This window comes from Toxotes jaculatrix, chromosome 15, assembly GCF_017976425.1.
Source record: "Toxotes jaculatrix isolate fToxJac2 chromosome 15, fToxJac2.pri, whole genome shotgun sequence".
In the NCBI taxonomy this organism is placed as follows: Eukaryota; Metazoa; Chordata; class Actinopteri; family Toxotidae; genus Toxotes; species Toxotes jaculatrix.
Window position 1 is genome coordinate 16,908,127 of NC_054408.1, and position 27,568 is coordinate 16,935,694.

Genomic DNA, 27,568 nt, shown 5'->3' on the forward strand with positions numbered 1-27,568 from the left:
GGTATGAGCCGTCTGCACCTCTACTGCAGCTCCCTGAAGGGGTCTACAGGCTCCAGCACTGGCCAATTCAAAACCCCATCCTTCATGACCAGACCACCACTGACTGTAATTGGTCCATTTCCTCCACAGGACCCCGATGCCAGCTCACACACAAGACACACACACGCAATCAATCGGTGCACAGGCAACATTCGCTAAGACGCAGGACTGCTCATTACTCTGCAGAAGAGGAGACAGGATATTTACATAAATGCATTTCCTGCTGTTTTCATTTACATAAGTAAGACTAGCAGCTTCTCCCTACTTCTCTCTCTCCACTACTTCTCCCTGTCATAAGCAGAGATGAGACAGAAGATTTAAATGGATTCCTTTTCGAACAGATTCCAGTTCACATGAAGCGCTGTGTGGTAAACAGATGGATTTGGCTGCAAAAGGAGTTTCATATTCAGACTCACACAAGCTGAGACAGTTTCACACCACAAAAATTATGGAAGCAACCCCCCCCCCTCCATCTGGTGACAGGAGGGTGTGTGTGTGTGTGCTAATTGCTAGAGCCCAGCTCCGCACCTTTTTTATCAGAGATAATTAGGGAAAGAGAGCAAGAAGGAAAAATCTCCTGGAGTCCGTGCTCTTCTGTTGTTTGTTCACATATTCCCTCTCTCTCCTCCCTGCATGTGACGCTGTCTGCCCACCCACTCCTAAGGGGGGAGAGAGAGAGCGATAGAGAGAGCGAGAGGAGGGACACCAAGCAGCACAGAGAGCCAGTCTGTTTTCAGCTCCCAGTTCACTGTAGCTCTTCTGCCAGACGGGACTCACCCATCCACCATCACACACACATTCAAACACGTTCACTCTCACTACACGACAGCTGACAACACCTTTTCATTTTCTCTGCAGCACCACAGACTTACACAGCCAGATCCCAAAGATAGTGAAAAAACAGACTTGATTTGTACTGCACACATACACACACACACACACACCAGCTCTGAGGAGGCTGGGTCGAGGCTGGAGACGGTGACTGGAGAATGGAATGGAACCTCAGAAGGATGGAAAGTGAACTGAGGCACATCAACCCAGACCTGCTGCAGCCCAGCAAGAGCTTCAAGAAGCCCTCCTCAGGCACCATCACCCTCAACGTAGGGGGGTTCCTGTACACTGCCCACCGGACCACCCTTGCCAAGCACCAGGGGTCCTTTCTAGAAGAGTTGGCCAACGGTAAGAAGCCGGTTCAGCACACTGACTCCATGGGCAACCCGTTCATTGATAGAGATGGTCCAGTTTTTCGCCATGTGCTCAACTACCTGCGAACCGGAGAGCTCCAGCTGCCTGACGACTTCCGGGAGGCAGGGCTCCTGCGACGGGAGGCCAATTTTTACCATCTGAGTGAACTGGTGGAGGCCGTGGTCGACTGGGAAAGTCAGAGGGCTGCCCAGCGAGAACCCGCCTTTTTGGAGGTGACGGATAGCCACGAGAGGTCGCAGGGCCTCAAGGTGTACTGCAGTGACCCCGCCTTCATCGACAAGGTCAAAGCACGGCTGGTGCAGATCTCCAAGAGCCGTCTGGATGGCTTTCCGGAAGAATTTGTGGTGTCATCCAATGTGATCCAGTTCCGGCACTTCATCAAGTCGGAGCCTGGCTCGCGGCTCGTTCTGAAGGAGGACAGCACATTCTTGTGCACGCTTGACTGTCTGAAACTAGAGACAGTGATGCTAGCACTGAGATCAGGCTTCAAGCTGGTCACCAGCCTCGACAGCAGCAAAGGCTCCGTGGTGGCAGCTGAGGCCCTGCACTTTGTCAAGTAGGATGGAGGCAAACAGAGAGAGGAGGAGGAGAAGGGGAGGCAAAAGAGAGAAAAGAGTAGTGCCTGATTCCATATCCACCCTGCTAATGTAAGGTATTGGCTTGAAGATCTTGTTACACGTAGTGTGTCATGGGTGGGAGAAGGAGAACAGGTGGGTTAGATTGTCTCACAGGGTGGTGTTTATATCTTTACTGCACAACGTTGGCTCACAAACACAGGATTTGTTAAGTTTTGGGTGATCTTTCTGAACAGAGTGGCATGTTGTGATCAACCTTTGCACTGCTTTGTAAGCTAGTATTTATAGAAATTCAGAATAATCCAGATCAACTTAGCATTCATGATATCTAAATTGGATGTGGTGAGTTATCACAGCAAAGTACCACTCTAGTAATTTGGAAGACAAGCCAGCGAATCAGTGAATCCTTCCATAGAGAAGACGAGGGGATCAAACTGAACATCAACAGCTTTATCAGTGGATTTGTCTCTGCACAAAAACTGCTTCTGCTGCTTTGTCAACGGCTGCAAAAGCCTTCAAAACCAGACGTGATGTGCACTGTTGTGCCACTCAGCTTTTACTACAGTCTGCGCGTGCGTGTGTGTGTGTGTGTGCGTGTGTGTTGCTATACACTGTGTGTGCTGTGTTTAGTTGGTTTAATAGCTTGTGTTTAGTTTATTAGCCTCTCTGGAGCCTGAAGGGAAAACCACAGTGCACTGAGGTTGTTTCTGGAAGGACCAACAAATTTCACATCCAAATCAGACTGAAGCAACATAAACAGTTTCTCACATCATGTCAGCAAGTTGAGTTCAAGTGCAAAGAACCGTGATTATTGTAAGGGCTTTGAATCTAGCATGATGCATGTGCACTAAATAAACTGTGTGTTTCTTAGTGCTGTGAGCCTCTGTGAAGCCAGTGCCACAACAATGCCTATTACTTTTCGATGTGAGTATTTTACAAATAAAAGTGACACTGAAACTATTGGTGTTTTGAGGTGTATTTGGAAAAGTCTGTGTACAGTTTAATGCCGCTGCTTGATGCAGAAAGCCTGTCCGATAGTGCTGGTAATACATTTTTAGTGTAAGTTATTTTGCTCAATTTACATATAACATCAGACAACCCGTCTTAGAAATGTGCTGAGTAGTTTTGCTTGCATCCAGCAGCATTAAAGGCACACTGATAACTATTTAACGCTGGCCCACCTGAACTTACAGTCTGTTCAGTGTGTAACTGTTAACTGCTGAGTCTGGCAGGAGAATTTCTAGTCTTAAATTTCCAGAACCTTCTGATACAGTTAAGCGAGAGAGAAACACTGAACTACATCTCACTTTCAGCTTCAGTAAATAAGAACAATTTCTTTTTATAAATAACTAATTTTACATTTCTCTACATGCTGAACAGTTTTTCATGTCTGGAACAATCTAAATGGTGTGTGGCAAAAAACAAAAATCAAGGATCACAGGGGCAAAAATAACAGCATGTTTGCTGTTGCGCATATTAGCTGTCAGAATAGTAGAGGGTGTAATGTTCCTGGCTTTTTGCTGCCACTTTTGACAAATAATTTTGAAAGTGGCATTGATCGATTGGTACCACTGGAGGCTACAGAAATGTAACAGCCCTCTTCATAGAGAGAATCTACTCTGTCGGGGTGCTCAGTCAGCATTTTAACAAAAGGCCAAGAAGATTACTTCACAAAACATTGCAATGTCAATTTATCTGTATCTCAGCAAGGTCTCAAGAAGGCGTAGAAGCTAATTATAGCTGTGTATATCTATCTACATACGTATTTAAACACACACACAACGACTAATTTCAGCTGAGGAAAGAGACTTACAGGGCTGGTGAGGTTTAAAAGTGGGATAAAATGGGAAAAAAGTGTCCAAAATTAATTCAGTTCTGTTTGTTTGGATATATTTTGGGTCACACTAGAAGTAATGGCCGTAGAGGATGTAACAGAGCCCAGTCTAAAGCCAGAAAACTTCTAGGAGGTGAAATTTTTCTTCTCATGATGCCCAGTCCCATGACCTGTAGCTGCTGACTGTGTCTTGAAGTAATTATTTCCACCAAAGTCTTGAGAAAACATAAATGCAACTCTGCCTTAGCATCAGCTGGAAATGTTATCTGAGCCGTCCCCCAGCAGCTGAAGTCCTCACCTTGTCGCAGTGATTTTCTGAATTCATCTTAACAATCAGTCACCTTAATGCCATCCTAGTACCTAGTGCCTCTGCTCTATGACAGTATAGGCTTATATACTTGAGGACACAATTAGTTCATAGTAGTTATTAATCTGTTAAAAAAAATTTAAAAACTCACTGTCACACATTATTAAATATATATTACAATATTACAATTAAAAAATGCTCAGCTCTGCTCTCACCTTAATATTGTATTGGCTTGCTGCCACCACAGTGCAGCAACTCCACCTGAGAAGCCTCCAGGGAGCCCTTTCAAACCCTCCCAGACCCACTAAAAATATTTGATGTTTTAAAAGTAGGCCAGTCTGTGAGATAAATCCTGCCCTTTTCCCTCAAGGGGGACCTCTTTTTATCTCTCCGCATTGCACTCTGATGTGTGTCATCATCAACGTTATTAGTAATATGCTATTTTTCCCCAGCAATGAGCAGTGTAATTACTTCCAATTTCAGTAATATTACACTTGTCAAAAGTGATAACTTTCATTATGCCCACTCTTAATATGAGTTGAATTGGTGGAACAATGTGTTTATTTCCCTCTCCTGATTTGTTTTTGTGATAATTAGTATTACTCTTTAAGGCGATGCAGGAATGCCCTGAGCTTATGGTAACCTCAGTGAACTAGTTCAGATTAAAAAATGGGAACAAACTTGTCTTTCTCTGAGTGGAAGTATTTTCCCACCATTGTTTTGATTTTATCAAGAAAAAGGACGTGCGTTGTAGGCTTGATGTGAAAAAAAATGTTTAAAAATTACTGATTGTATAAAAATGAAGTACTGATAATAACAGAATGAATAAGTTATTTGTTTTCTGGCCTTCTAGTTCAGCACCCTCTTCAATACAATAGTCTGGAACAGTCCCTACATTACTTCTGATGCTGCAACAATCAGCCTATCAATATGGCTCTCCATTTTACCCTCGCTCATGAACAAGACCACGAGACACTTAAACTGCTTCTCTTGAGGCAATAACTTGCGCCCAGCCTGAAGGAAGCAATCCACCATTTTCTGGCAGAGAACCATCACCTCAGACTCTCTGACTTTATTCCCAGCCACCTAACACTAAGCTCTAAACCATCCCAGTGCATGCTGAAAGTCTGATGAAGCCAACAGAACCACGCTGTGAGGTTCCCAAACCGAATATACTCCTCCCCATGCTTTTGCCTTGACATCCTGTCCTTGCCTGTCTGCTGAGGAGTCTCTGACTACCTCTGTAAAACGAGTGAGGCTTCCCCCGAGTCTTCAAACTAACACATTAACACACCAACACGAGGACATGTTGGTCAAAGGGTTCTTTCCACCAGCCAATGATGTCCCCAGTCAAGGTCAGCAGTCCTCCTCACCGGCTGAACACAACTTGGGCCAAGCCCCACTTTCCCTTTCTAGAATCGTCCAATGGTTTGCCAGAGCTTCCTTGAGGCCAACCACATACCACAGGCTACCCACTATGCATTTGGGTTTACCAGGTCTGTCTGGCAGCCTCTCCCGTTATCTGAACCAACTCACCACCAGTAAGTGATCAGTTGACAGCTGAGTTATGCTCCTCTCTTTACGAGAGTGTCCAAGACATGTAACTGCAGATCTGATGATACGACCACAAAGTCAATCATCGATCTTAGGTCTCTTGTGTTCTGGTACCAAGTCCACTTAAGAACCACCCTATGCTCAAACATGGTGTTTGTTATGGGCAATCATAACTAACACCAAGGCCAGACACTGGCCTGCTGTCTGCTGTCTGATGCCTAAGCACAAACAATACTCAGAATTTTCCTCCCAACAACTTGCAGTCACACTGAGGTGACTCTCTTGTTCTCTGTGGAGAACTCCAACACAGCGTCACTAAGCCAGGGGCTCTTGAGTCTTTTCAGGCTGTGCCCAACCAGGCTCCACAGGTCAAGGTCTGGCAGGCCCACCAGAAAGTCACTGGTGAATGCCAGTGTCTGGCTCCAGGATGTGGTCCTGGTTTTTCCACATTAACACATTAAACACATTAAAAGAGGGATCAAAGTCGACACACAGAGGCAGAGATATCCTAAACTTTTCGTTTCTAATATGAGTAAAGCTCCAAAAATGCAGAATTTCACATTTCCAAAACTGCAACTCAAATGCACCTAGTGCCAACATCTTTCAAAAATCATGACGCAGTTTGAATCACAGGGTTATTTTCTTAGGCTTTTGAAAAGCTCTTCATGACCTGTAAACCGAGCTTGATGTGTAAAATTGGTTAACTTTCAACTCTTTTAAATAAGCAATTAAATACATACCTAAAAAATAAATCAATATCAAAATAAATCCTTTAATATCTGGAGGAGGAGAAGCTCAGAGTCAATTTGAGCAAAATTTAAGTTAAAGTCTTTTAAGCTCATTGGAGCAGTGCAGACTAAATAATAAATTTGACCTACCACATGTCATAAATCAATAGGTAGATTTAAGGATGAAAAAGCTGCTTTGGCAGTGGACAACGGTGTTGGTGCCAAAGCAAATGCAAAACAAGTCTCGCCTGGTCTATGTCCAAACAATGTGAAGCAGGGATGTGTCAAGATCCATTTATGGAAACTGGTGGGAGTTGAAATGTTTAAATGTATTAATTCCAAACACTGAAAAGCATCCATCTCCTCCAGGGTTTATTCTTGCGACAGTGAAAAAGCCTCTGCAAAACCAATTTAATTTCCCTTTTGCTGAATCTTGGAGCTTCAACTATGCAGGGTTGCCTTGTACAGATTTAGGTTGGAGAGCAACAATTAGCCACCTTTGAATGAACAGCATCTCTCACTTTACCCCCAAGCCCCTCCCCCCACCCCCCCACAGCCGCCACTGCCCCCATCATGACTCATACACCCACATCAACCTCTGACATCAGTCGAACCTCATCCACAGCATACTCCTCACTAGCACAGACAACAAACATACAGCGCACACATAACAGCATGTGCGACAAACTAAACGTGAGGCGATAAACTCAGCAAACCTGTGCTGTTCAGGTGTCGACCACAGCACTGACACTTTACTGCCAACAATATCAAGCCCGAGGCCTTTTTTAATTGCAGATCAGCTCCATGCACTTTTTTATGACGGTGAATGGTTTACTTATAAGTTGCCGGGTCAGAGGGATCCACACCTCATCAAAAGCTGGCAAAGGATGATGGGTGGGGGGGCTGTGGAGAAGGAGGAGAGAGGTGGAAACAGCAGCAGCAAAAGCTCAAACCATACTACTCTCAACAGTCTTATCTCTCTCTGTCTTTTCACCTGTTGCCAGGCAAAATCAACTCCCACATCATACGCTCGCAAGCTGCGCTCTCTCTCTCTCTCTCTCTCTCTCTCTCTCTCTCTCTCTCTCTCTCTCTCTCTCTCTCTCTCTCTCTCTCTCTCTCTCTCTCTCTCTCTCTCTCTCTCTCTCTCTCTCTCTCTCTCTCTCTCTCTCTCTAACACACCCCTCCTTATCGTGATGCCTTAGTCGTGTGGTGCCACTCGGCCAGAAAATGACTAACATACCTCAGATTTCTATCTTTCAACTCCAGAAAGAGAGGCAATGGCAGGAGGAGGAGAAAGCGACGGGGTGATGAAGAGGAGGAGGAGGGGAGGTGAGGCCCCTGCCACTTCCACCCTCAGCTCAGACAAAAGAGGCAGCAGAAACCATTTTTTCAGACAAAAAAAGAGATGAGAAACAAATGCAGAGAGGCAGGGGGCACAACCAAACAGTGAGTATAGAGGATTGTTTTCATGCAATAATATATTTAGATATTTTCACACTGAAGTTGCCAACAACTGATACTTTAAATCTGAGCTTCTTCATATCAGATATCCAAAAAATGTTTCCCCCAAGAACTGTACTTTTTCCTCTGGGTATAAAAGACTGTGAAACAGTGAGACTTATTTTTATTTAAAAAAAAAATAAACCATTTTGCCAGTGAAGATCCTCTTGTTCCCAGAGCAGTTACTCTTGTTTCAGGAATTCTCTAGGACCAAATCACATTCAGTCCATATCTGGAAACTGGAAAGAAAAATGTCCTTATTTTGTATCAAAAATGACACGAGATTATGGTGTGTTATAAAAAAAAAATAAAACAAAATTAGCCATCCCATAAACTACTAGTATATTGTTGATGAATTATTCAACTGAAATGCTACTTGTGATTACGGGTGCAACTATTATTTCATTATCTAATAATAATCCAACCATTTTTTCAATTGATCTTTTGGTCAATGTTTATAAAATGAATAGAATGGTGGAAAATATCCATCACAATTTCTGAGAACCGGAGACAATCCTTGTTTTGTTTGGCCAACAACCAAAAGCCCCAAAATATGCATTTTTTAAAATTATATAACATAAGACAAAGAAATGCAGCTAAATGTCTCCATTGAGAAGATTAAACTTAGCCTATAGTATAGTCCTGCCATTTGATTGCACACACACGCAGCTTCCCGGGGGGCGGCTCAGATCACTACATCAGTTAAATATGATTATTAAAAATTTGTTTCAAGAGCTAATCCCTTGAGTTGATTGATTTGAACATTATTTATTCAATCAAAATTACAACAAAGAGACTGACACACAGAAAACACGTGGTTAGTATCAGTAGTCCCACCTTTCCAGCACACATTTAAAAGTAGTAGTTAGTCTCTGGGCCTCCAGACAAACAATGAATCTGTGTGATCTGTAATTAATGGACCACAGGCACACACCTCACTGCAGAGAGGTGTGACATTGATACATTTTGTAAGATAGACCTGATTTTGTAAGTACCAGCACTGATCAGAACATTTGCTAGCACACATCTGTTTCTGAAGAGGGCATTCTCACTGTTATGATATAAATTTAAATTCGTGCTGCATGTTCCTTTCTAAACCCATGTCTCCCTCCTGTCTGTCAAACCTGAACTGTGACTAATTGAAAGCTGCTGTAAGTCTCACACCTTAAATTCTTACACAGAGCCTGACGTTCAGTGTGTAGCATTAATCATACAGCTGCTCCGTTTGGGAAAGCTGGGGCTCGTCTTCAGGAGCAGAATCTTAGCAAAACATACTCAGCTCAGGCCTTATTTGGACAAAACTACAGTAAAAATCTGAACACTGAAAGCCAGACTAACTGTGGGAGAGCAGCTTTAAGGCTGACTGAGGCGAGTTTTGTTACTGTTGAGTAAAAGCCTCCCACGCGGCACAAAATGATTTTCTTTCTCAGACATCTCACACAAAAGTAATACAAACATATGGACTGTGTGACCTGTGTGCGGAGGAACCACCATCATATCAGATTTTGGACGACTCTGACAGGCTATTATTATATTTTTCAATAAAAGGCCAGCTCATGCACTGGCCTAACAATAATGTGATACATTTTATTCATGTGTCAGTGTGCATGACGCCCTACAAAGGCAATAGCCGACTCTAATCTACCTCTAAAGACCCACTGGTGCAGGTCAGCTGAGCTTCTGGATATTAAAATACAGAAATGGACTGTTAAACTGGATGCCTCATTTGAAATGCGGCAGCGATGCCAGGGAAATAAAACACAGGACCAGCTCTCCAACCCCCTCGGATACAAAAAAGACGGATTGCTGAAATGGAAGCTGTAGTAACAGTGTTACCTTGTGAAATTACAAGTGAAGGGATGCAGATGTAATTATGAGAAAAATGTAAAACCACAGCATTTCGCCGTGGTCTATAGTTGCCTTTGTGTAGCTGCTTTGCGAGTACTGAAATACACTTAAACAAGATGACAAAAATAACTGTGAACAGGGAGGAAAGACTTCAATGAAAACTTGTGCAATTTGCTGCATTCACAGTCAGGAGTCATGACATTACCATTAACTCCGTAGACAGCGGCAAGGGTCATGGAAGAGACAAACACCTCAACACTTTCCCTCTGCGGCTTAATAGAAAACATGACTTAAAGAGGTTACTTCCCTCACATTTTCTAACAATGTGTTTTACTATAACCTTAGTCTTTCAGCAACCTACTGACAGAGGCTCCAATTGTGTCTACTGGCGACAGAGCGCCACGTTCGAGCCCTCTATCATTATTCTGGGAGTCACGTGTCTCCTGCGTGGGAGCACAACAGGGGTTTGACAAACCTTTATTTCAAGAAGCAAAACAGAAATGAGAACGCAGATGACATTTCTCCAGCTAGACAATTGCTGGCTCACTCTCCTATCTTCACCTTGGGCAATAACAAACATGTATTGCTGAGAAGAATGGCAGGCCTTGAATCATAGTGATTCAGCTCCGAGCTTTGTAGCGGCTGTAGGGAAAAATTGTTTTTGAGGAACCTGTTGAGCGCATACACCAATATTTAAACCACAAATTTAGACTTTTGTGTTTTTTTTGTGGTGGCTTTTTATGTACTGAGAGATGGGTTTATAAACAGAGAACAAGCAACAAACCATCTGCCTGCCCTTTTTAAATAGAAAAATCATGCTCTCTGGGTACTGGAAAAGCCTAAAACCCTGTCCTATATTTCAGTAATTCCAAGCGACGGGTGGCACTGCTTGCCATGTGGTATGTGGTGAAAACAGAAATAACATGCTTGACTTCCCCATTTTTATCAAGGTACCCTTAAGCAAGATGCTTCACGTTGAACTGCTCCAGTGGAGACTTTAAGGTGCCAGAACATAAAAGACTGTGGTTTCATTGGGCAGTATGTGTGTATCCCTTAAGGTCCTTTCTGACAGCGAGAGTGAATGTGTGCAGCTATTTGCCGCTGCCACCTGAGTCGATGATAGTTCAACTTTTTCCAACATGCTGCTATGGCAACCACATAAACTACACTTGTGGACCAGTAAACAATGTTGATGAATGATGTTTTTAAATGAGAATACTGCTAACATTTACACTTTTTAAAGCTTCAGTCTGCTCTATTTAGTTGCATGATGAGATTGTACTGTGGACAGAAGTAACCTGTCGTGTATGGCACAGGTCATTTATCAGAGCGCCCATGGTAACCTATGTTAAAAGCACCTACTGCAGCACTGGTGGAGGGAGTGTGATGCTCTGGGCAACGTCTTGCTGTGAAACTCTAGGTCCAGGGATTCATGTGGACGTCAGTTTGACATGTAGCACCTAACTAAGCATTGCTGACCAGGTACGCCTCTTCATGGCAATCATATTTGGATGGCAGAGGCCTCTTTAAGCAGGATAATGCGCCCTGTCACACAGTGCTCATTGTTCGGGAATGGTTTGAGGAACATGAAGAAAAGTTCAAGGTGTTGCCATGTTGTCAAAAATTTCCCTGATCTGTTCAAGCATCTGTTCAGCACCCTTCTAAAACTTCAGTAACAACCTCTTGTAGGTAGGCTCTACTGCAGAAGTGTGTTAGACAAACTGCATCAGTATTGCATAGAGACTGGCAACTGATTATGTGATGAAGGAGCTGAAGTGAAGTTGTGCTACTGCCTCTTCTTCTAAACATTTGTTCAAGGGCAAATTAGATAGGCACTAAATATGCTCAAAATTTTCTATACTCAACAATGAACTAGTGATTTACAGTGCAGACAATGTTGTGCACAATGGATAACCACGAATACATCAGATCCTTCAAAATTAAATAAAATTGTGCATATTAGAAACAATAGATTCTTACAATCTAATTGTGCTGCTGCCAGTGTGAATGTGTGAAACTGTACAAATGAGAGGAGGTGGGTTGTCAGAAAAGAGCACAGAGCTCAAATGAATTTTCATGGATAAATAAACACCGCAAAACAAATGGCAGGCTAGAAATTCATTTCAAACAATGCCTATGACACTTGTATTTTGAGAAGGGTATTTTTTTCCCATGTAATATCTGCTGGTGCTGTGAGGGAGCAGAGAGCAGTGTAACAGGAGAGAGCTGACAGCCTCAACCAGCTCTGACAGTGAGTACGCCCCAGAGGCTCGAGCTCTCAGACAGCAGGAACTCTGAAGCCTCCCGATGGATTAACGTAGGCAGAACACAGCCTTAACTCTCCTAACAAAACACCAAGACTGCTCCTTGACATCAGCCATGGAAACAGCCCAGCCACACAGCTCTTTGTGCACAACTTCCAGTACAGCGAAAGGAAGTGGTGAAAGATGGAGATGAATGCCATCGACTCACACTCCACGCCCGCTGGATCCCTGTGAATGAAATCAGTTATAGTCCTGAAAGCATGCGTTGTCAGTGTCATCTGACTACAAAGTCATGCTTTTCAAGAGGTATCCAGTCAAGAGATATTTCTCTTTAAACCATCCACAATTCATGAGCCACACTTTTGGAATGAACCTTCAAAGCTAAGCCAGCCACACTCCTTCAATAAAACACCTACGACAGCCTGCTCAGGATCCAACCGACAGCCCGCACAGCTCCACTGGTTTAGTGCATGACGCTACAACACAACAGAGATTTCAAATAACAACACAGCAGGACATCAGCAGTTTATCCCTTTCACACAAACATTAACAAATTTCTGCTTCTTATATTTAGCCTGATTTGAGACCTCTGAATCACAGCCCACGTCTTTGCTTTACTCAGCAATTAAAAAAGCCTGGTGTTTTTCTCGTGAATGGCTGTTTCCTGATCGGAGTAACAGCCGAGTCGATCAGAGTATTTGTCTGTAAGACGTTATAAAGCCATGATGGATCAGACAGACAGGGACATGTCTTTAATATAGACCTGCAAAAAAGGAGGAGCTGCTGGCAATGAAGTACATTAACCATGTCTGAAAGTTTTATTTTACTGATATTCTTCGTTCCTCAACACATACACAGGAGGCCTCTGAATAATGTAGCAATACTACATATATGATAGGGCCATCCATTTTTATTATTTCAACTTCATTTCTTAGAAATACATTTTTTTTCTGGCCACTCATGAGCCTTGGCCACTGTTGCTATGCAGAAGGCACTGGTCAGAGGTGCAAATCAGAGCTTTGGTGAATTCAAAATGCTTTGTCATAGCATTTGGAAACAAAACACGGTGGCTTAGATGAAATTCATGCAAAACTGACCCAGAATGTGAAAGTGAATTTATTTAGGCTGCAGACATGACGATCTGCGTCATGGTTAAAGACCCTGAAAACCATATTTTGTTTCAATGACTTTCTTAATATGAGCAATTAATTCGAAAATTAAAAACTGCCATTTTCTGCCAGAGTTAGAACTGGTTTCAAGTGAGTGGTGCTCAGCTGAGCAAAAGTGTCCCAGAGAATGCACCTGTGGAGCCGTAGTTAACTTCTTTTTTTACATGTCTCTATGTACACAGGCTTGTACCTCAATTTTCAATCAGAGAATTAGATATTGTCTAATTGTCTGAAACAAGAAGAGTGGACTTACTTTGATGAGTCAATTTTCTTTTTCATAGACAAGTATAAGCAAAGAAATGACCATGTATTGTGCTCATAGGCATGAAGAAGTAAAGAAATGTGTGGCATAAAAACTAAAACATAAAAACGGCTGCAACAGCACCACTTGATTATTTATTAATTCAGTTTTTTATTATAAGATTGGCCTCAAAATTCTAGTCAGAGCATCTAATCTAGCGAGGCATCAAAAATGACAAATATGCTGAAACACTAACACAATACATAAATTTATGAGTACACTGTTTGATGTTTGTGTAGTTCGAGTGATCTGAATCATAAACATCCTTCGGAATCATAAACGTCTTTCTAGAGTCAGTTTCTGCATCCATAGTGTGCTTAACAAACCAGAATGCAATGCAGCAACAGAAAAGTATGTGCAAAATTAAAATTTAAAATTTAAAATTAAATTAATGTGTATTATCAAAGTAGTAGGTGTCAAAGTAGGTATTCAAAGTTACAACCCTTCACAGAGTAACTCCTGGAATCTACAGCAGTTTTCAATCTGACAAAATGAATTCAAACATCCTGCTCTGTGTTCTTCAGTAAAGTGACTCAAAGGAGTCAAGGATTGCTGCAAAGTTTTAGTGAAAAGCTTTACAGAGGCAGCTGAAGGTAAAGTCATACTGTAACAGAGCAGTACATTACATCTGGTTTTCTCTTCTCCTCTGCACGCTTCTGTGGCAACTAAGCCTGTTGCTTAGCAACCTCTTAATCAATACCTTGTCCTAACCGGAACAAAGCAGAACAACGAGAGGGGAAATAATGGAGGAACATTTAGCTAGCAGCCCAACAGCACAAAAGCCATGTCAAACACCCTTCATGTGCGTATCAATCACTGACGGTCACCATTAGAAACCTCTCACTATTGTTGGCTCATTGAATACTTGTATAACAGAGGTGGAGGAATGGATTATACAGAGTCTGAAATGTTTGAATTAGACACTGCGTTGCTAGCTGAATTACATATCTCCTAACAAATGAACACAGACAGAGCTGACGTGGCCCATTGTGAGGATTTGAGGAGGAATAAATACTTTTGCTATATTTGGTCACAGAACAACCTAAATCTCTTTTTGTGAACTGTCACTGCCATTCAGTTTTTTTTTTCTGTAATATATGACCGTCTGATACTTAAACACAACAACAGCTTTATTATGAATTTTGTGAACCGAATGATAAAACAGTCCAGTAAACATTTAGGATTAATGTTTAGGAACATTTTGCATTTAATCTTGTGGCAATTAATTTGTTTAACAAGCCAAAATTAGCATCTTAGTGTGTTCACATTAATCTCTAGTACAGCTGAGGCTGATGGGTATTTCTACATTAGTTTTACAGGAAGTCCCATCATGAAGCAAAGTGTTGGACAAAGAGGATCATCAGCATCAGTAGGATTTTGCAATCATGCCCTGTAATGCATCTGACTTACAAAAGTTATCTCAACTGAAATTCGTCCATTTGGGCTCTTTTATTTTCATACTGTGCAAAAATACAAAAAGGAGCAGAAAATTTGTGACCTTTGCACAATATGTGGTGGTTGTACTATAACAGAAATAGAAGCCAAAATAATATTAGTAGTGGCCTGTGGTAAGACAACTGGAATAGCAGTAGTACTGATGTAGTACTGTGGTGTTGTATTAACGCTATAGTATATTCTGTCATTATGAATTCAATGTGTGACGTGTGACGACTTTGTTCCTCACATAGTTAAAAAAAAAACCTATAGTGTCTGACTTCAAACATTATTGTCATCACTGTCATTATTGAATGTCTATATTAATCTTCTAGATTAAATATCCAGTTTTAAATAAGTGTTACCAGAAGCATATGTGAAGATAATACAGTAAAACTGAATTTGCGCCTGTAGATCTAATATTTCAAAACGCAGACCTGTCCGAGGTGTCAAGAATCAGTAAAATCTGAGTAGGCGTGAGGCAAAAAGTGTGAGAGTAAGAGTTCAAGTGCAGATCAAACCAAGTGTGTATGTGCAGGTGCAGTGAGGCTGGATAGCTGCTGTGTGTGTGTGATTTTAAGAGAGCGAGATTGCAGGAAAAAGAGTGGGAGACCGGTGTCATACAGTACACCTTCCTGTGGGCGAGTGGGGGTGGAGCTGAGCATCAGTCAGGTAAATAGAGACTACACACCACCACATCTCTGAGGACATTATCCTACTTCTTGTTTCCAGTGCACTTTCACAGTCAAGCCAGCCATCTGGAGCACTGACACCTTTAAGATAAAAACACCAGGAGGTTTTTAACGCCTCCTGAATGCCATGTTTCCACATTCACAAACACAAGAATATAATAATGACAATCCTCTCTGACACTAAAATACACAGCTTTAGTAGTTTTACTTGAATCTGATTTTTTTTTTTTTTAACATTTTGAAAAGAATTTTTGCAGAAAATATTAAGCGCAGAGCATTTTTGAAGTGTTTGCTGTTTTTGGTGATAATAAAACACTGAAGTAATAGAGAAAAAGAAGAAGAAAAGAAAAATCTATTATCGCATGTAGGAGGTATTAATGCGCATGCAACTGTGGGTGGATCTAAAGTGTGTGAGGGCGGTGGTAGAATAAATCTTGCGGCAATCGGATGAAACCCTGATGAAGAGAAAGCTTTATTTTAATTTTCATTACAGTCTAGAAGTAGTCAGAGTTTACTGTCAATGACAAAAACGTAGCTAATGAGAAATCATCTGTTGTCGTGCCAGTAACACGCAGAAATTCAAATTTCCAGCCAGCTGAGTTGTGGTTATATATTAAGTAAGGAAAGGGGACTACACATTACCCTGCTCAGTAATAGTCTTTTCATACATACATACAGTACATACATACACGTGACCTCACTCATGAGATTTATTTTTCAAAAATGTCTGCTAAACCTCCACAGAAAACACGTATCAAACAAAGCTGAATCTCCGTTTCAGAGCAGTTTACCTCTCCTGATGCTATTTTTCACCCATGTGCACTGTACCACTTTTCCCATTTCCCCTCACTCTTTAGTCTTTAGACTAGTCGATTCGCATGTAAATGTTTACAAATGCAGCTACAATCTATCTTTTTGTGACAATGTGAACAGAGTTGCGTGTAGCGCTGAACGAACAAAGAATTATCACCTGAATCCGCAGCTCCACTCGGCTTCACAGGGAGTGAGTGAGCTGTCCAGCCTGCAGTTTTATTGTTTTGGTTCACCCTCGCCGCTCCCTCCACAGTGTTATAGCAAGCGGGACGCAGCTCTAAGAACCTACTGTACAGTACCTGCTCAGCACCAAACAACAAACATTGTTTTTTGCTTGACAAAAACTAACGTGTGTATGGTTCTGAGGAGCAACTAACCATTTGTTTTGTTCTAAATCCAAGATTTTATAGGGTGTATTTATAGTATAGCAATATAAGTATAATTTCCAATGCAATTCCAAACAAAAGAATCTGGTTGTACTCATCTGAGGTATTGTTAGTAAATCCACTACACTAACATCTCTTTAATCTACTTTGCTTTTCTTTCCTACATAGTTATACAAGCTTCCATCAAAATCTTGCATAATATTGCATAATGTGGATTGCATAATGTTCTCTGATTCAAAATGCTGGAGGATATACTGTATTTGTTGATTGCGGACACACATGATTGTGCAGGAATATACTAGTAATACTAGTAGTAATACTAGTTCAGGTGATCAGCTGATTGGATTCAGCTTCAGTAAATATCTACCATACCAACCAAAACAACATAGTGCTCCAATGTATTTTCTCTTCTCCCAAGTGCTCTGCAGCTATTAGACGTGATCTAATTAATGTGCTCCTAGGTTTGCCTGTATCTTGTTTTACTGTCTGCTCAGCTGCTTAATGAGACAATTACTTAAACGTTTCCTGTGTCTCTTGGCTGTTTCTCTTAATTGAAATCAGTACGCTTGTTGATTCATGACAGGTTCCATTTGCTCCTTGTACAGACGTGCAGCTCAAACAGCTTGACAGCGGCTTCAGTCAGTTGAAGTTTTATGTAGGATGAAGTTCACATGCCAGCATTCACCACTGAACTGAAACCCATTCACAATGGGAACACTCTGTGAGCTCCCTCAAGACAGAACCCTGCTTGCGCCAGAGAGTGCAAAATCCATTTCAAACTATTATTGTGCGAAACAGACTCCATTTGCACTGAGGATCTGACACACACGTGCACGCGCACACACACACACACACACACATTGAACATAGCCACACTGAGCAAAAATGTTACTAGAAAACAGCTCATTAACCTGACTGAGAGGAAAAAAACTACCGTTATCCACATCACACTGGAACAACCATGGTCACGTCACTACTTTCAAATCTGTCACACAAATCACATATCAAACACCGTCTTAAACTGTAAATATATTGGATTGTCTGTCAGTAACTACTTTGCCTTCTCTGCAGTCACACATTATCAGAATGGGCTAATTTATGATTCTGATGTCCCATTTACAAAGGAAACTTATAAGAAGTGGCCTTCTTATAAAGTACATTTCACTTTTATGCAGTACATTTTTTCGCGGTTTGCTTTTGTAAAAGTTTAGAAAACGTTGATAATACTATGTAAACCACAAAGAGACTGATTTTCCTGTGGAACAAGTCATATTTTAGCTGCTTTATATGTCAAGTCCTGCCAGTCTTGGTGCAGTGACACCTTTTTTTATTCAAGCTACACTTCCTTCAGGTTAACATTTTCCACTTTAGACAGGGTTTTGGAAACTCTAAATTTGTGCATTAAACTAATTTGCCTGCAATTGGGATATGCTCAAAACATGCTTGTTGCGTTTGTGCCATCAACACGCAATTACAAACACCCTTAGTTTCAAAAATACCTTGAGAAGCAGTAATTTTATTCTTACTGAGCACTGGCACCCCGGGAAGAACAGAATTGCTCTTGACATTTTGCTGATTTGAACGTTCTGCCTCCTGCTATTTATTTACCATTTCACTAAAGTTTTCACTGAATTACAGGAATATTTTTATCTTTGATTTTATTCCATTTCAACTGCCTTTTCCATAATATTTTCCATTTGATTTTACATTTTTTATAGTTTCCCTTGGTATCGTCTTGAAACAGTAAGTGACGCTCATTATTATTTACTTTTATTAGTCTGTTATATGAAAGTGATCAAATGGAGCTATCCCATGAAAAGTAACACCCTAATCTATTGTAATTCTCAGATCACATGCTGTTAGACACTGAGCCATACAGTTGCAGCTATTTTTAAGCTCAGCGTCTGATGCAAATCCCTCTGGCTCAGAAAGCAGTATGACACATCATGCCTGGTAGCAAACTGGCAGCAAACTTCCTCCATAAATCAGAAGCCGCATGAGTATCCTCATGAATTTTACAGTGTAATCAATGTAGAATCTATCAAAACCAGCTTTCTTCCAAAGCAAGAAAACGAAGGCAAGTAGAAGGACTAAGGCTACTCGTGATGTCATGTTCACTATTTTGAGTAAATTTCTCTCTTTTTTAAGTTTTGGTTTTCACAATTACCAGTAAATGGAGCAGCTTCAAGATCAGTCTCTTGATCCAGTTTAATCTACATTTATCTACAGGTACCACAATTTTTTAAAAACACATTTCTGCTTTTAACATGATGCACAAAAACTCAATGTGGAAAATTAACATAAGAAATAACAGTGCAAGAAAGTCATGCAAACGCAAAACTCTGAACATAGAGACTCATGACTTTTTATATTATATTTATATGGACTAATTGTTTTTTTTTTTGTTCTTATTCACAAATCTGTGATCTGTAGATCATATCTGTCTAGGATATGAGCTACCTGTCAAATGTGTATTTCAGATGATATTATACAGCACAAAAGAAACAGAGAGGCGAGGGCTGGAACAGCAGAGTTGCAGACTGACCTGTGTCACTCTGGCTGAAGACAGCCATGGTCTGTCCACCCACTGTGTGCATAGTGAAGGGATGATCCCTTGGGACCTGCAGTGATCCATCCTTCTCCCCCACAGCACCCAGGGCACACAGCTCTGCATTCAAGCTGAAACGTACCTGAGAAACACAGCTGAGTCAAGACACTGCTGAACGGTTATATTAACAACCTACTCTGTGATTCATCAGATAGGGTCAAACATTTGATATGATGAAACTTTATCGATCCCCGAGAGGAAGCTGGGTCGGTGCAGCAGAAAACAGTGACATAGCAAAGAAGGAAAAAACCGAGAAGAAACAGGAAAACAACAGAAAAGGCAGATTAAACAGGTGAAAACAATCACTGGCAGCAAGTTGTTGAGAGCCAAGTCTGCCGAATCAATGTGAATGTTGACTCACCTTAATTGAAAGGTGAATCTACAAGCACATTGTTGTGCCAAATAAGCGGAAAGGGCTTAGAAGATGACCTTATCACAGAAGGAAATGAATGTGCCAATTACTGTCACAAACCCAAAAACAACAGTTGTACAGGTCTAATGTGCAAACAAGTGATATGTGAAGTTGTCTCACCTCTGTTTTGCCTTGTTTCCTGTATGAGAAGACAGAAGAAAAGTGTGCATCAATGACACTATTTAGGGCTGCAGCTAATGATATATTATCTTCCTGATTAATTGATAAATCATTTGTGAGAAATGAGAGAAAAATACCCTTTACAATTTCCTACAGCCAAAGGAAGCATCTTCAAGTGGTTTGTTCTGTCCGATCAACAGCTTAAAACTCAAATATTGTAGTTAAATATTTTAGTTTACTATATGTATGAAAAAGTGAAGCATCAAATACTCCAATCTGAGAAGCTGAAATGTTTGGCGTTTTTATTGAAAAATAGTTTGCAGAGGAATTTTTTGTATCGTTTGACTGATTGACTAATAATTTACTCAACTACTTGTTGCAGCTCTAACACTGATCATGAGGAGAGGATAATTAGATGTACAGAAGGCTTCTTGGTGAATATTTCAGGGTGAGGTACATACTTTCCAATGGTAATCTTTCCAACTTCTCCCTTTTCTGTGGCCTTGTCCCATTGCTGAGATAAATACTTGGGAACCTGGTGAGGGATATAATGGCAATTTAAGTGGTCACTCGTATTGTTAAGTTACATACTCACAAAATAAATTCAACAAAAAGGTCATACATCTGTTAATAGTTTTAACAAATCATTTTTATTCCCATTTTAAGGATTCAATTAATAATCCTGTCCAGCTGGCCAAAAAACTGTTGGAAATGAAAGTGCTTCTTCGGTTGGCCTGCAGGTATAAATCACCATATGACACCTGTAAACAACGACACGTGCGTCTTACTTTGATAATTTGAACGAACCTTTACAAGCCACACGCCTTTACTTTCTTTGACTCCGGACAGGTTGACCTCCGTTTTATCAGACATAGTTTCTACGTTATCAGAGGAGCTCCGGGGTAAACAGATAGATCCAATATCAAGATAGATCCAATATCAATTTAGTCTGTGACGCTCTATTAAGCAGAACGGTGACAAAATAAAACTTCCTGTTTCATCTTTCAAAATAAAACTCCAAACTACAGCAGGTGTGGTGATTGGGTGATTTGCAACTCAAAAACAGCCTGATTATACAAACTACCTGAGCTTTATTTATCTTTGAACTTTCAACTTTCTTCATTGAATTTAAGTTGCATTACAAAACACAAATGTCCCAGATGTCTGTGATTTTGTGAACTGCAGGCTACTAATTAAAATAACATGACATCCCACTACTAAGACAATCACATAGCTGTGTGGTAATATGGTAATCAGTTTGTGGTGGTAAAACTACAACAATGGTCTCAGTTGTGCTGTAATACAAACAGCTGAATATTTTGAGAACATGCATCACTGAAGCACCACATCAACAGGCATGATAAGGGCCTTAATGTGGGACCTGTGCTATTCACTGAGGACCCCCCTGTCAAAATCTAAGATCTTCATTATTTGAGCCAGTAATGTGCTTTTATTCTGCATGTATTTAATTTAGTTGGTATCAAATAAAATTGACACAGCAGACTTGTATTGTGCATCATTCTAACCAAAAATACTGCACATTATGCAAAGAGAGGAGAAGGAGCAAAAGGTTAAAAGGAGAGCTGCAGCTCATTTTTGCCTCAAAGCCCCTTTTCACATTGCATGTAATTGGGCCATGATGGGAAAATTAATTATATGGTCTTGTTACTCAACCTGCAACTGCTGCGGGCGTCTAACAAAATATATTTTTTTTTATCATAGTTTAGATTTAAAAGGGCTGCGGACTGAGGTCATGTTGTCATAAGAGCTCAACATAACGTCTAACCTCTAACGTCCAGACCTTTTGAATCACCACCCACATCTCCGATTTATTCCGCAAAGTGAAACACAATTGAAATTCAGTCTGATTATCAAGCCACTTAAGTCCAGAGTCAAGCATGGTAATGAATACATAACATGTCCACACTGTAGGTGGCTTTCTGAATGGACTGTAGCCCACAAGTTCTTTCATCATTAACGTTTAAACCACCAAACTACCAGCTTCAGAGGGGAAACTCTCTTTTTAGATGCTCATCAAAATTCATCATTCAACTTACATATGAATGTCCCACTGAAATGTTAATTCACAATAAACACACACACACAATTTACCATCTTAACATTATCAAACATCTCTTAAAATTAAATGTCTAAGAAGAGGGGAGAGCAAATATAAAACAACCATAATTAAACAGAGTGCTTACTCATTTGTCAAAATGATTAACAAGACAGGATTTGGACTGAGGCAACACATCAACAAGTCAATTTGCATTTAAGATTTGCTGGTAACAATGAAATGTCGAAGGGAAAAATATATATATATATTTACATTTTCAAACGACATGATACACAACAATACTTGAACTTTAGATGTATTAATAGTGGCTTGTTTTCTAATGCATGTGTTCTTTGAGTCATAAACATGATTAAGAATTAGTCACCACATTTCATTTGCACTATTATACTCTTGTCCTTTGTCATTTATCATTATTTGAAAAATGTATGCATATGTATTTATTTTAATGAACAGATTTTATATCATTTTTAACAGGGACTGGTAGCATCACCATTTGGATCAACACAAAGCCTGCACGTGTTTACAGTCATGCTGTTGGTCCCACAGCAGCACCTGTTAAGATAACCTTTTGTCAACACCTGATTATATAATACATGAATCCGACGTGTGACATTTTCTAACCTTTACTTTCTATCTCTAATGTTTTTCCCCACCTTTTCATTATATTCACATTTCATGACCTCTATCTCCAGAAGAGGGCAGTATTCCTCCTTCTACTGCAGATCAGCAGTGAGAAAAATATGAAGATTTCCATCCACAGTCAGGCAAATTAATGTCTTTCCTGTCACTGGTCAGTTATGTGATGTTTTCTTCAGTGATGTCTGAGTCTGATGTTGCCAAAGTGTTGAGCAGCTCTGAGTTACACATGAGTCATGACAGTAGTAAACGAGATTCACTGTTTGGAACGACTTCACAGTTTATAATGCAATGATAACATTATATAGGATTTTTAAACCTTATACAATCACAAACAGAAATACAAATGTAAACCACTAAATGTTAAGTTGTGGCCGACTTTCATCATGCAAAAATATTAAAATAAAACCAGATAACCTCAAACCTTTCACAGAGATGATTCTGATGATTTCTTTTTTTAGTATTTCATTGCTTACACCAATTACACAATGATACACTATCAAATGTGCTGCTTCCTTGTTAAAATGAGGTTTAATAATATTTAAATAGCTTCTGTGATGTGAAGTCACTGCTGTTGTGGATCATTGGAAGATGTGAGTTCAGCACTGCACTAATTATTTCACTAAATAAATTATGTATGTTGAGCTTGAGACCAGAGTAAATCAACATTAGCTTTCAAGGTCATTAACATGAAGCATTGGCATGGGACTCAAATGTAATTTGTGCACCTGAAAACTGCTCTGCATCAGTTTGCTTTTCAGAAGATGCAAAGAGAGTGAATCAAACATTAACATTGTTCCTCCATTATTAATATTAATACTAAGTGAAAGTTAACGTGCTTTATAGTATTTGGCCACAACTGTCACAACAACACTACTGGTAAACATGTGTATGTGATTAAGAACATTTTTAATTAGTTTCATATACATTAAATAACCAGGACTGACTGTTTAGCCTCTGAAGCTCATCACTTTGCTGTTTTACCATGTCTCATCTTTTTATCTCAGTGGAGGATGACATGAGAACGAAACAAACACCTGATACTGGTGTGAATGTGAATGGGAAGTTACATGTAATAACACATAATAATGCTATCTTGTTTTGACAGCAAAAGTAGCTTATATCTAATATCTTATATCTCAGCTAAATAGATCATGTGTCTTTGTCTAAATCAAGATAATTTCTGGGGAGATCTAGATGAAAAAATTTCTAATTTCTGAGGATTATGCAGCTGTGAAGAGTTTGCAAAGTAGAGAAGACAGAGAGAAAAACCCTTTATCAGTTTAAATCAGCATCTTTAATTTAAACATTTTAAGGCAGCATTCAGAATACTCTGATATGCTGATTTGTATGTACTGCCACCTTGTGGATAACCGCAAGAACTAGACGTGGTACTAATGTCTGAAAGAAAGAATGAATGAATGAATGAATGAATGAATGAATGTATGAATGAATGAAAAATAACTTTTTTTTACATTCCTCTAACTTTCTTTCTTCATCTTTCTTTCTTTCTGCATAGATTATATTATTTATCTTTTATTCCGCTATAGTTTTTCTCCACTAAGCAATGTGTCTTCTTGTATGAGGTGAAATACGTGTGATGAATCATGGAACAGGTAACTTGCAGTATTGCACACAGGCCACCATGCAGTCTGAAATGTCATGGCATCAGCTGGTTAAGTGCATTTTATCCAGCACTTTGATCCAGAGCAACATGACCAAGCCTGGCCATGTCGCTATGCTATTTATGATCCCCAGAAGACGAGTCCTAATTGGGACACTGTGACATTTGCCATCAGCCATCATAAGAAACTGACAAAAATGGGCAAATTGCCACACAATTTACTAAACATGCTCCCCAGAAATCATTCCCTTTCCATTTAAATCACTCAGACAGTGACACTAACCTATCATTTAGCACCACTCTCAGGCCAAAGTGTCAGTTTTACATGCAAGATATCTCACAATCTAACTGGAAGATTGCCATGAAATTTGCTGAGTACTGCCAAAGGGGTTATTTATTTATTTGTTTATTTATTTATTCATTTTCAATATTTTGTTTAAGCCCACTGTAAGTGAGGTGATTAAAAAGTAGTCTTGAGGCTAAGAGCCTTTCAGGGTCATTATAAACTTATAGTCTTGGTATTTGTGCAGTTTTCAGATTCTTAGAGCAGCGGTCAAGTAGAGTTGGTGTTCAGCTGATTTAGGTTTTGACTGGTATAAAACCTGCACACAGTACAGAACACAACACAACACAACACAACACAACACAACACAACACAACACAACTGAAAGTAAATACTTACTAAGAATTCCATGTAAAAATCCTGTACATGTGTTGTCCTTGGATTTTTGGCAGCTGGCACTGGTCTGTGGATATGGAGCAATGTGTAACTTCCTGTGCCCCATGAGGATCTCTCAGCAGTGTGACCTATGAACAAACCAGCCATTTCTCCACTACACAAAGATTTTGCTCAGGGAAAACTCTGAGTCCTCTCTGTCGGCTGACCAGCCGTCAGCACTTTTACATAAAGCTTAACACAGAGAAAACTCTGAACCACATCAAGACATCAAGTCACAGCTTCCAAAGTGTCCCAGCTTCTGTTCTGGCCGCAGTTTATCAGCATCATTGGAATGTGTTGAAAGTGTGCATGTGTGTGTCTATGTGTGTGAGCACACTTAGGGAGACAATGAATCCCGAGCCTAGTTTCCTCTTATCACCCAGATTTGAAACTCTATGAAACTCCAGAAATCCTCTATCAGTCCTCTGCTGGTTGAAAGACTCAGAAATCCCTTTTCATCAGGGATAAAATGAACTTGGCACTGACTGGCTGAGGGTTTTAGCTTTCCTCTCAAGGTCATCATCGCTTTGAGGTAGGCATTTTTGTCCACAGCCTGGGTAGATTTCAGGGCAAGACCAGGGTGATAAATCTGCCTCAGAATTAAATGTCAGCACACTGATTTATACTGAACACTATGCATCAACCAACCCCAGCCATCAGATGCTAAGTGACAACCTCTCAGTGATATTAGGGATGTATTATTATCGTTTTGTTCTTAAAGCCTGATCAAGTAGTTGTCTCACTGAAATGAGGATTTCCTCAGAACCTGACATGATTTGGCATTATTGTAATATAAAACATGATTATCATTGTTATAATCTCTGAGTGCTCACAGTGCACTGGGGGGCTGTTGCCATGGTAGCTCCTGGTTGGCAGACACAGTCTTTAAAATTGGAATCCAAAAAGAAAAGGAAAATTTCTAATAACAACAGAATGATTTTGGAAAGGGATTAAAAAGCTATTGTTTAAGGTTCCCTGCTAGAACACAATTATATTTATGTACCAGTAAACAGATTGCATCCAGTAAACATCCCAACACCCACTGGCCTGTAACTATTGCTCAAATCATTCTGCCTTTTCAGTCTTCTCTGGTTCAAACACCCTCACTGCAAAACCAGGATAGTGACAGTTTGGTTTTCATGCACATAAAATGATTTGCCAGTGAAGAGGATGTGAAGAACAGTAGATTTCATACTCATTCTTTTATTTCTAATTCAAAATGTACCACCACCATTTTGTACCTTTGACAAAAGACAGGATCTATAACTGGATTTAAGCTCTTTATTTAAAAAAAATCCTGATCAATGACTTTGCAGTAAAAGATTTGTCAGACTAGATGATGTTTTTTCTGATTTCAGTCACCCAATTATATAACTTGCCAATATAATTTAATTCATGACACCTTTCTCTGTAAACTCTAGACTTTACTTGCAAATACGTCACTAACAACAAACCATCTCTTCAACCCACCTGCATGATCTTTATTGTTCTGAATAGCAAGTACATGATTCACTCTCTAGGAGAGCTGGATGTTTGTTGATTAGTAGGTGAATTTAAAAAGCTGGCCACAGTTTTTTTCTGACAGGACGAATTCATTGGCTTTTATCCTTGATGAGGACCTTTCTCTTGGAAACTCAATGAATATTCTTTTTTATACACACCTGAAAAATGAAGTGTGGCTCAGTCAAATACCCTTTTTGTGAGCTGTTAGCTGTGTACATGAAACGCTGGGGTACAATGTGTCTACAACTTCAACAACAAATATTAACAAATACACTGACTGAACTGATGGGGGTGCTATAATCTAAGGTCTTTTTTCAGTACATCATAATTCATCGAAAAGAAAAGACAATTGTTTGGTTAATAGGCAATCAGGGTTGTGGGAGATATCCAACATTTGTGTAGGATAACTATTTGACATCATTCTAATTAACAGTCCCCACTATGATACAAAAATATCTGTAACTGTAACAAACAAGAAACCTGTCTGATTGCACTGTTGGGAACTGTAACTGACCACAAATTGTAGAGAAAACCTGGTTTAAATAACATAATTTCTTCACTGATTTTCACTTTACCTACCATCAAGTGCAGAAAGGAGGATGGTAATTATTCAGTTGTGGCTTTGGAATTCCTTAAGTCCTGTTTGTATATGTGATCAGTACAATGCGCTTCTACAACTCCTGAACTTCCCTTTAAAGATTAACCATAAAATAACTTATAGACAAAGTTATTGCTGACATGAATGAATGAGTTTGTGTCATCTTAGATTCTCTCCTTCATTATTAAATACAGTATATCCACCAGCTGCTCTCAAGTTCCCCTTTCACTCATCAGTCAAGCATGCAGATCTAAAGTTACTGCTTTGTTTAATTCATTGTGCTGACTGCATGCCGGTCTGTCAATGCAATAATGAACAATCCACCATTTTTAGAATGACATAGCATTTTAACATGAAAGCCAGATTTTTGTCACATAATTATTATTTTGAAGGAAATCTATTGACTCTTACTGAAGAGTGCTTCACATTTACACCTATAACACTGCCAGCTAAAGCTCTGCAGTGTATCCTCATTCCATAGTAGCAAATATGAGAGAAATACTTTACACTGTGAATTGTTCAGGAGTGCCTACCACAAAAGCAGTTTGTTGTTCTGGTATTGTTTAAATTTCACTGATGACTCAGAGATCAGACTCCAGGACCTTGATTTGACAAGTCTTGG

At 40.0% G+C, this 27,568-nt stretch overlaps 2 protein-coding genes across 2 annotated transcripts in view; one reads left to right on the plus strand and one right to left on the minus strand.

Annotated features, from left to right (window-relative positions):
* Positions 1-20,710, minus strand: part of LOC121194229 (general transcription factor IIF subunit 2-like) — a 36,742-nt gene extending 16,032 nt beyond the window's left edge. Inside the window, exons 1-4 of the mRNA XM_041056959.1 lie at positions 20,598-20,710; positions 20,252-20,325; positions 19,791-19,809; positions 19,196-19,340 (exon numbers count right to left, since the gene is read on the minus strand). Of these exons, the coding sequence (XP_040912893.1) occupies positions 19,196-19,340; positions 19,791-19,809; positions 20,252-20,325; positions 20,598-20,663 (304 nt within the window). The 5' untranslated portion in view covers positions 20,664-20,710. The remainder of the gene's footprint in view (positions 1-19,195; positions 19,341-19,790; positions 19,810-20,251; positions 20,326-20,597) is intronic.
* Positions 820-2,725, plus strand: kctd4 (potassium channel tetramerization domain containing 4). The gene has a single exon (XM_041056958.1). The coding sequence runs from the start codon at positions 1,029-1,031 to the stop codon at positions 1,803-1,805; it is 777 nt and encodes a 258-aa protein (XP_040912892.1). The 5' UTR covers positions 820-1,028; the 3' UTR covers positions 1,806-2,725.
* Positions 20,711-27,568: the final 6,858 nt, after the last annotated feature.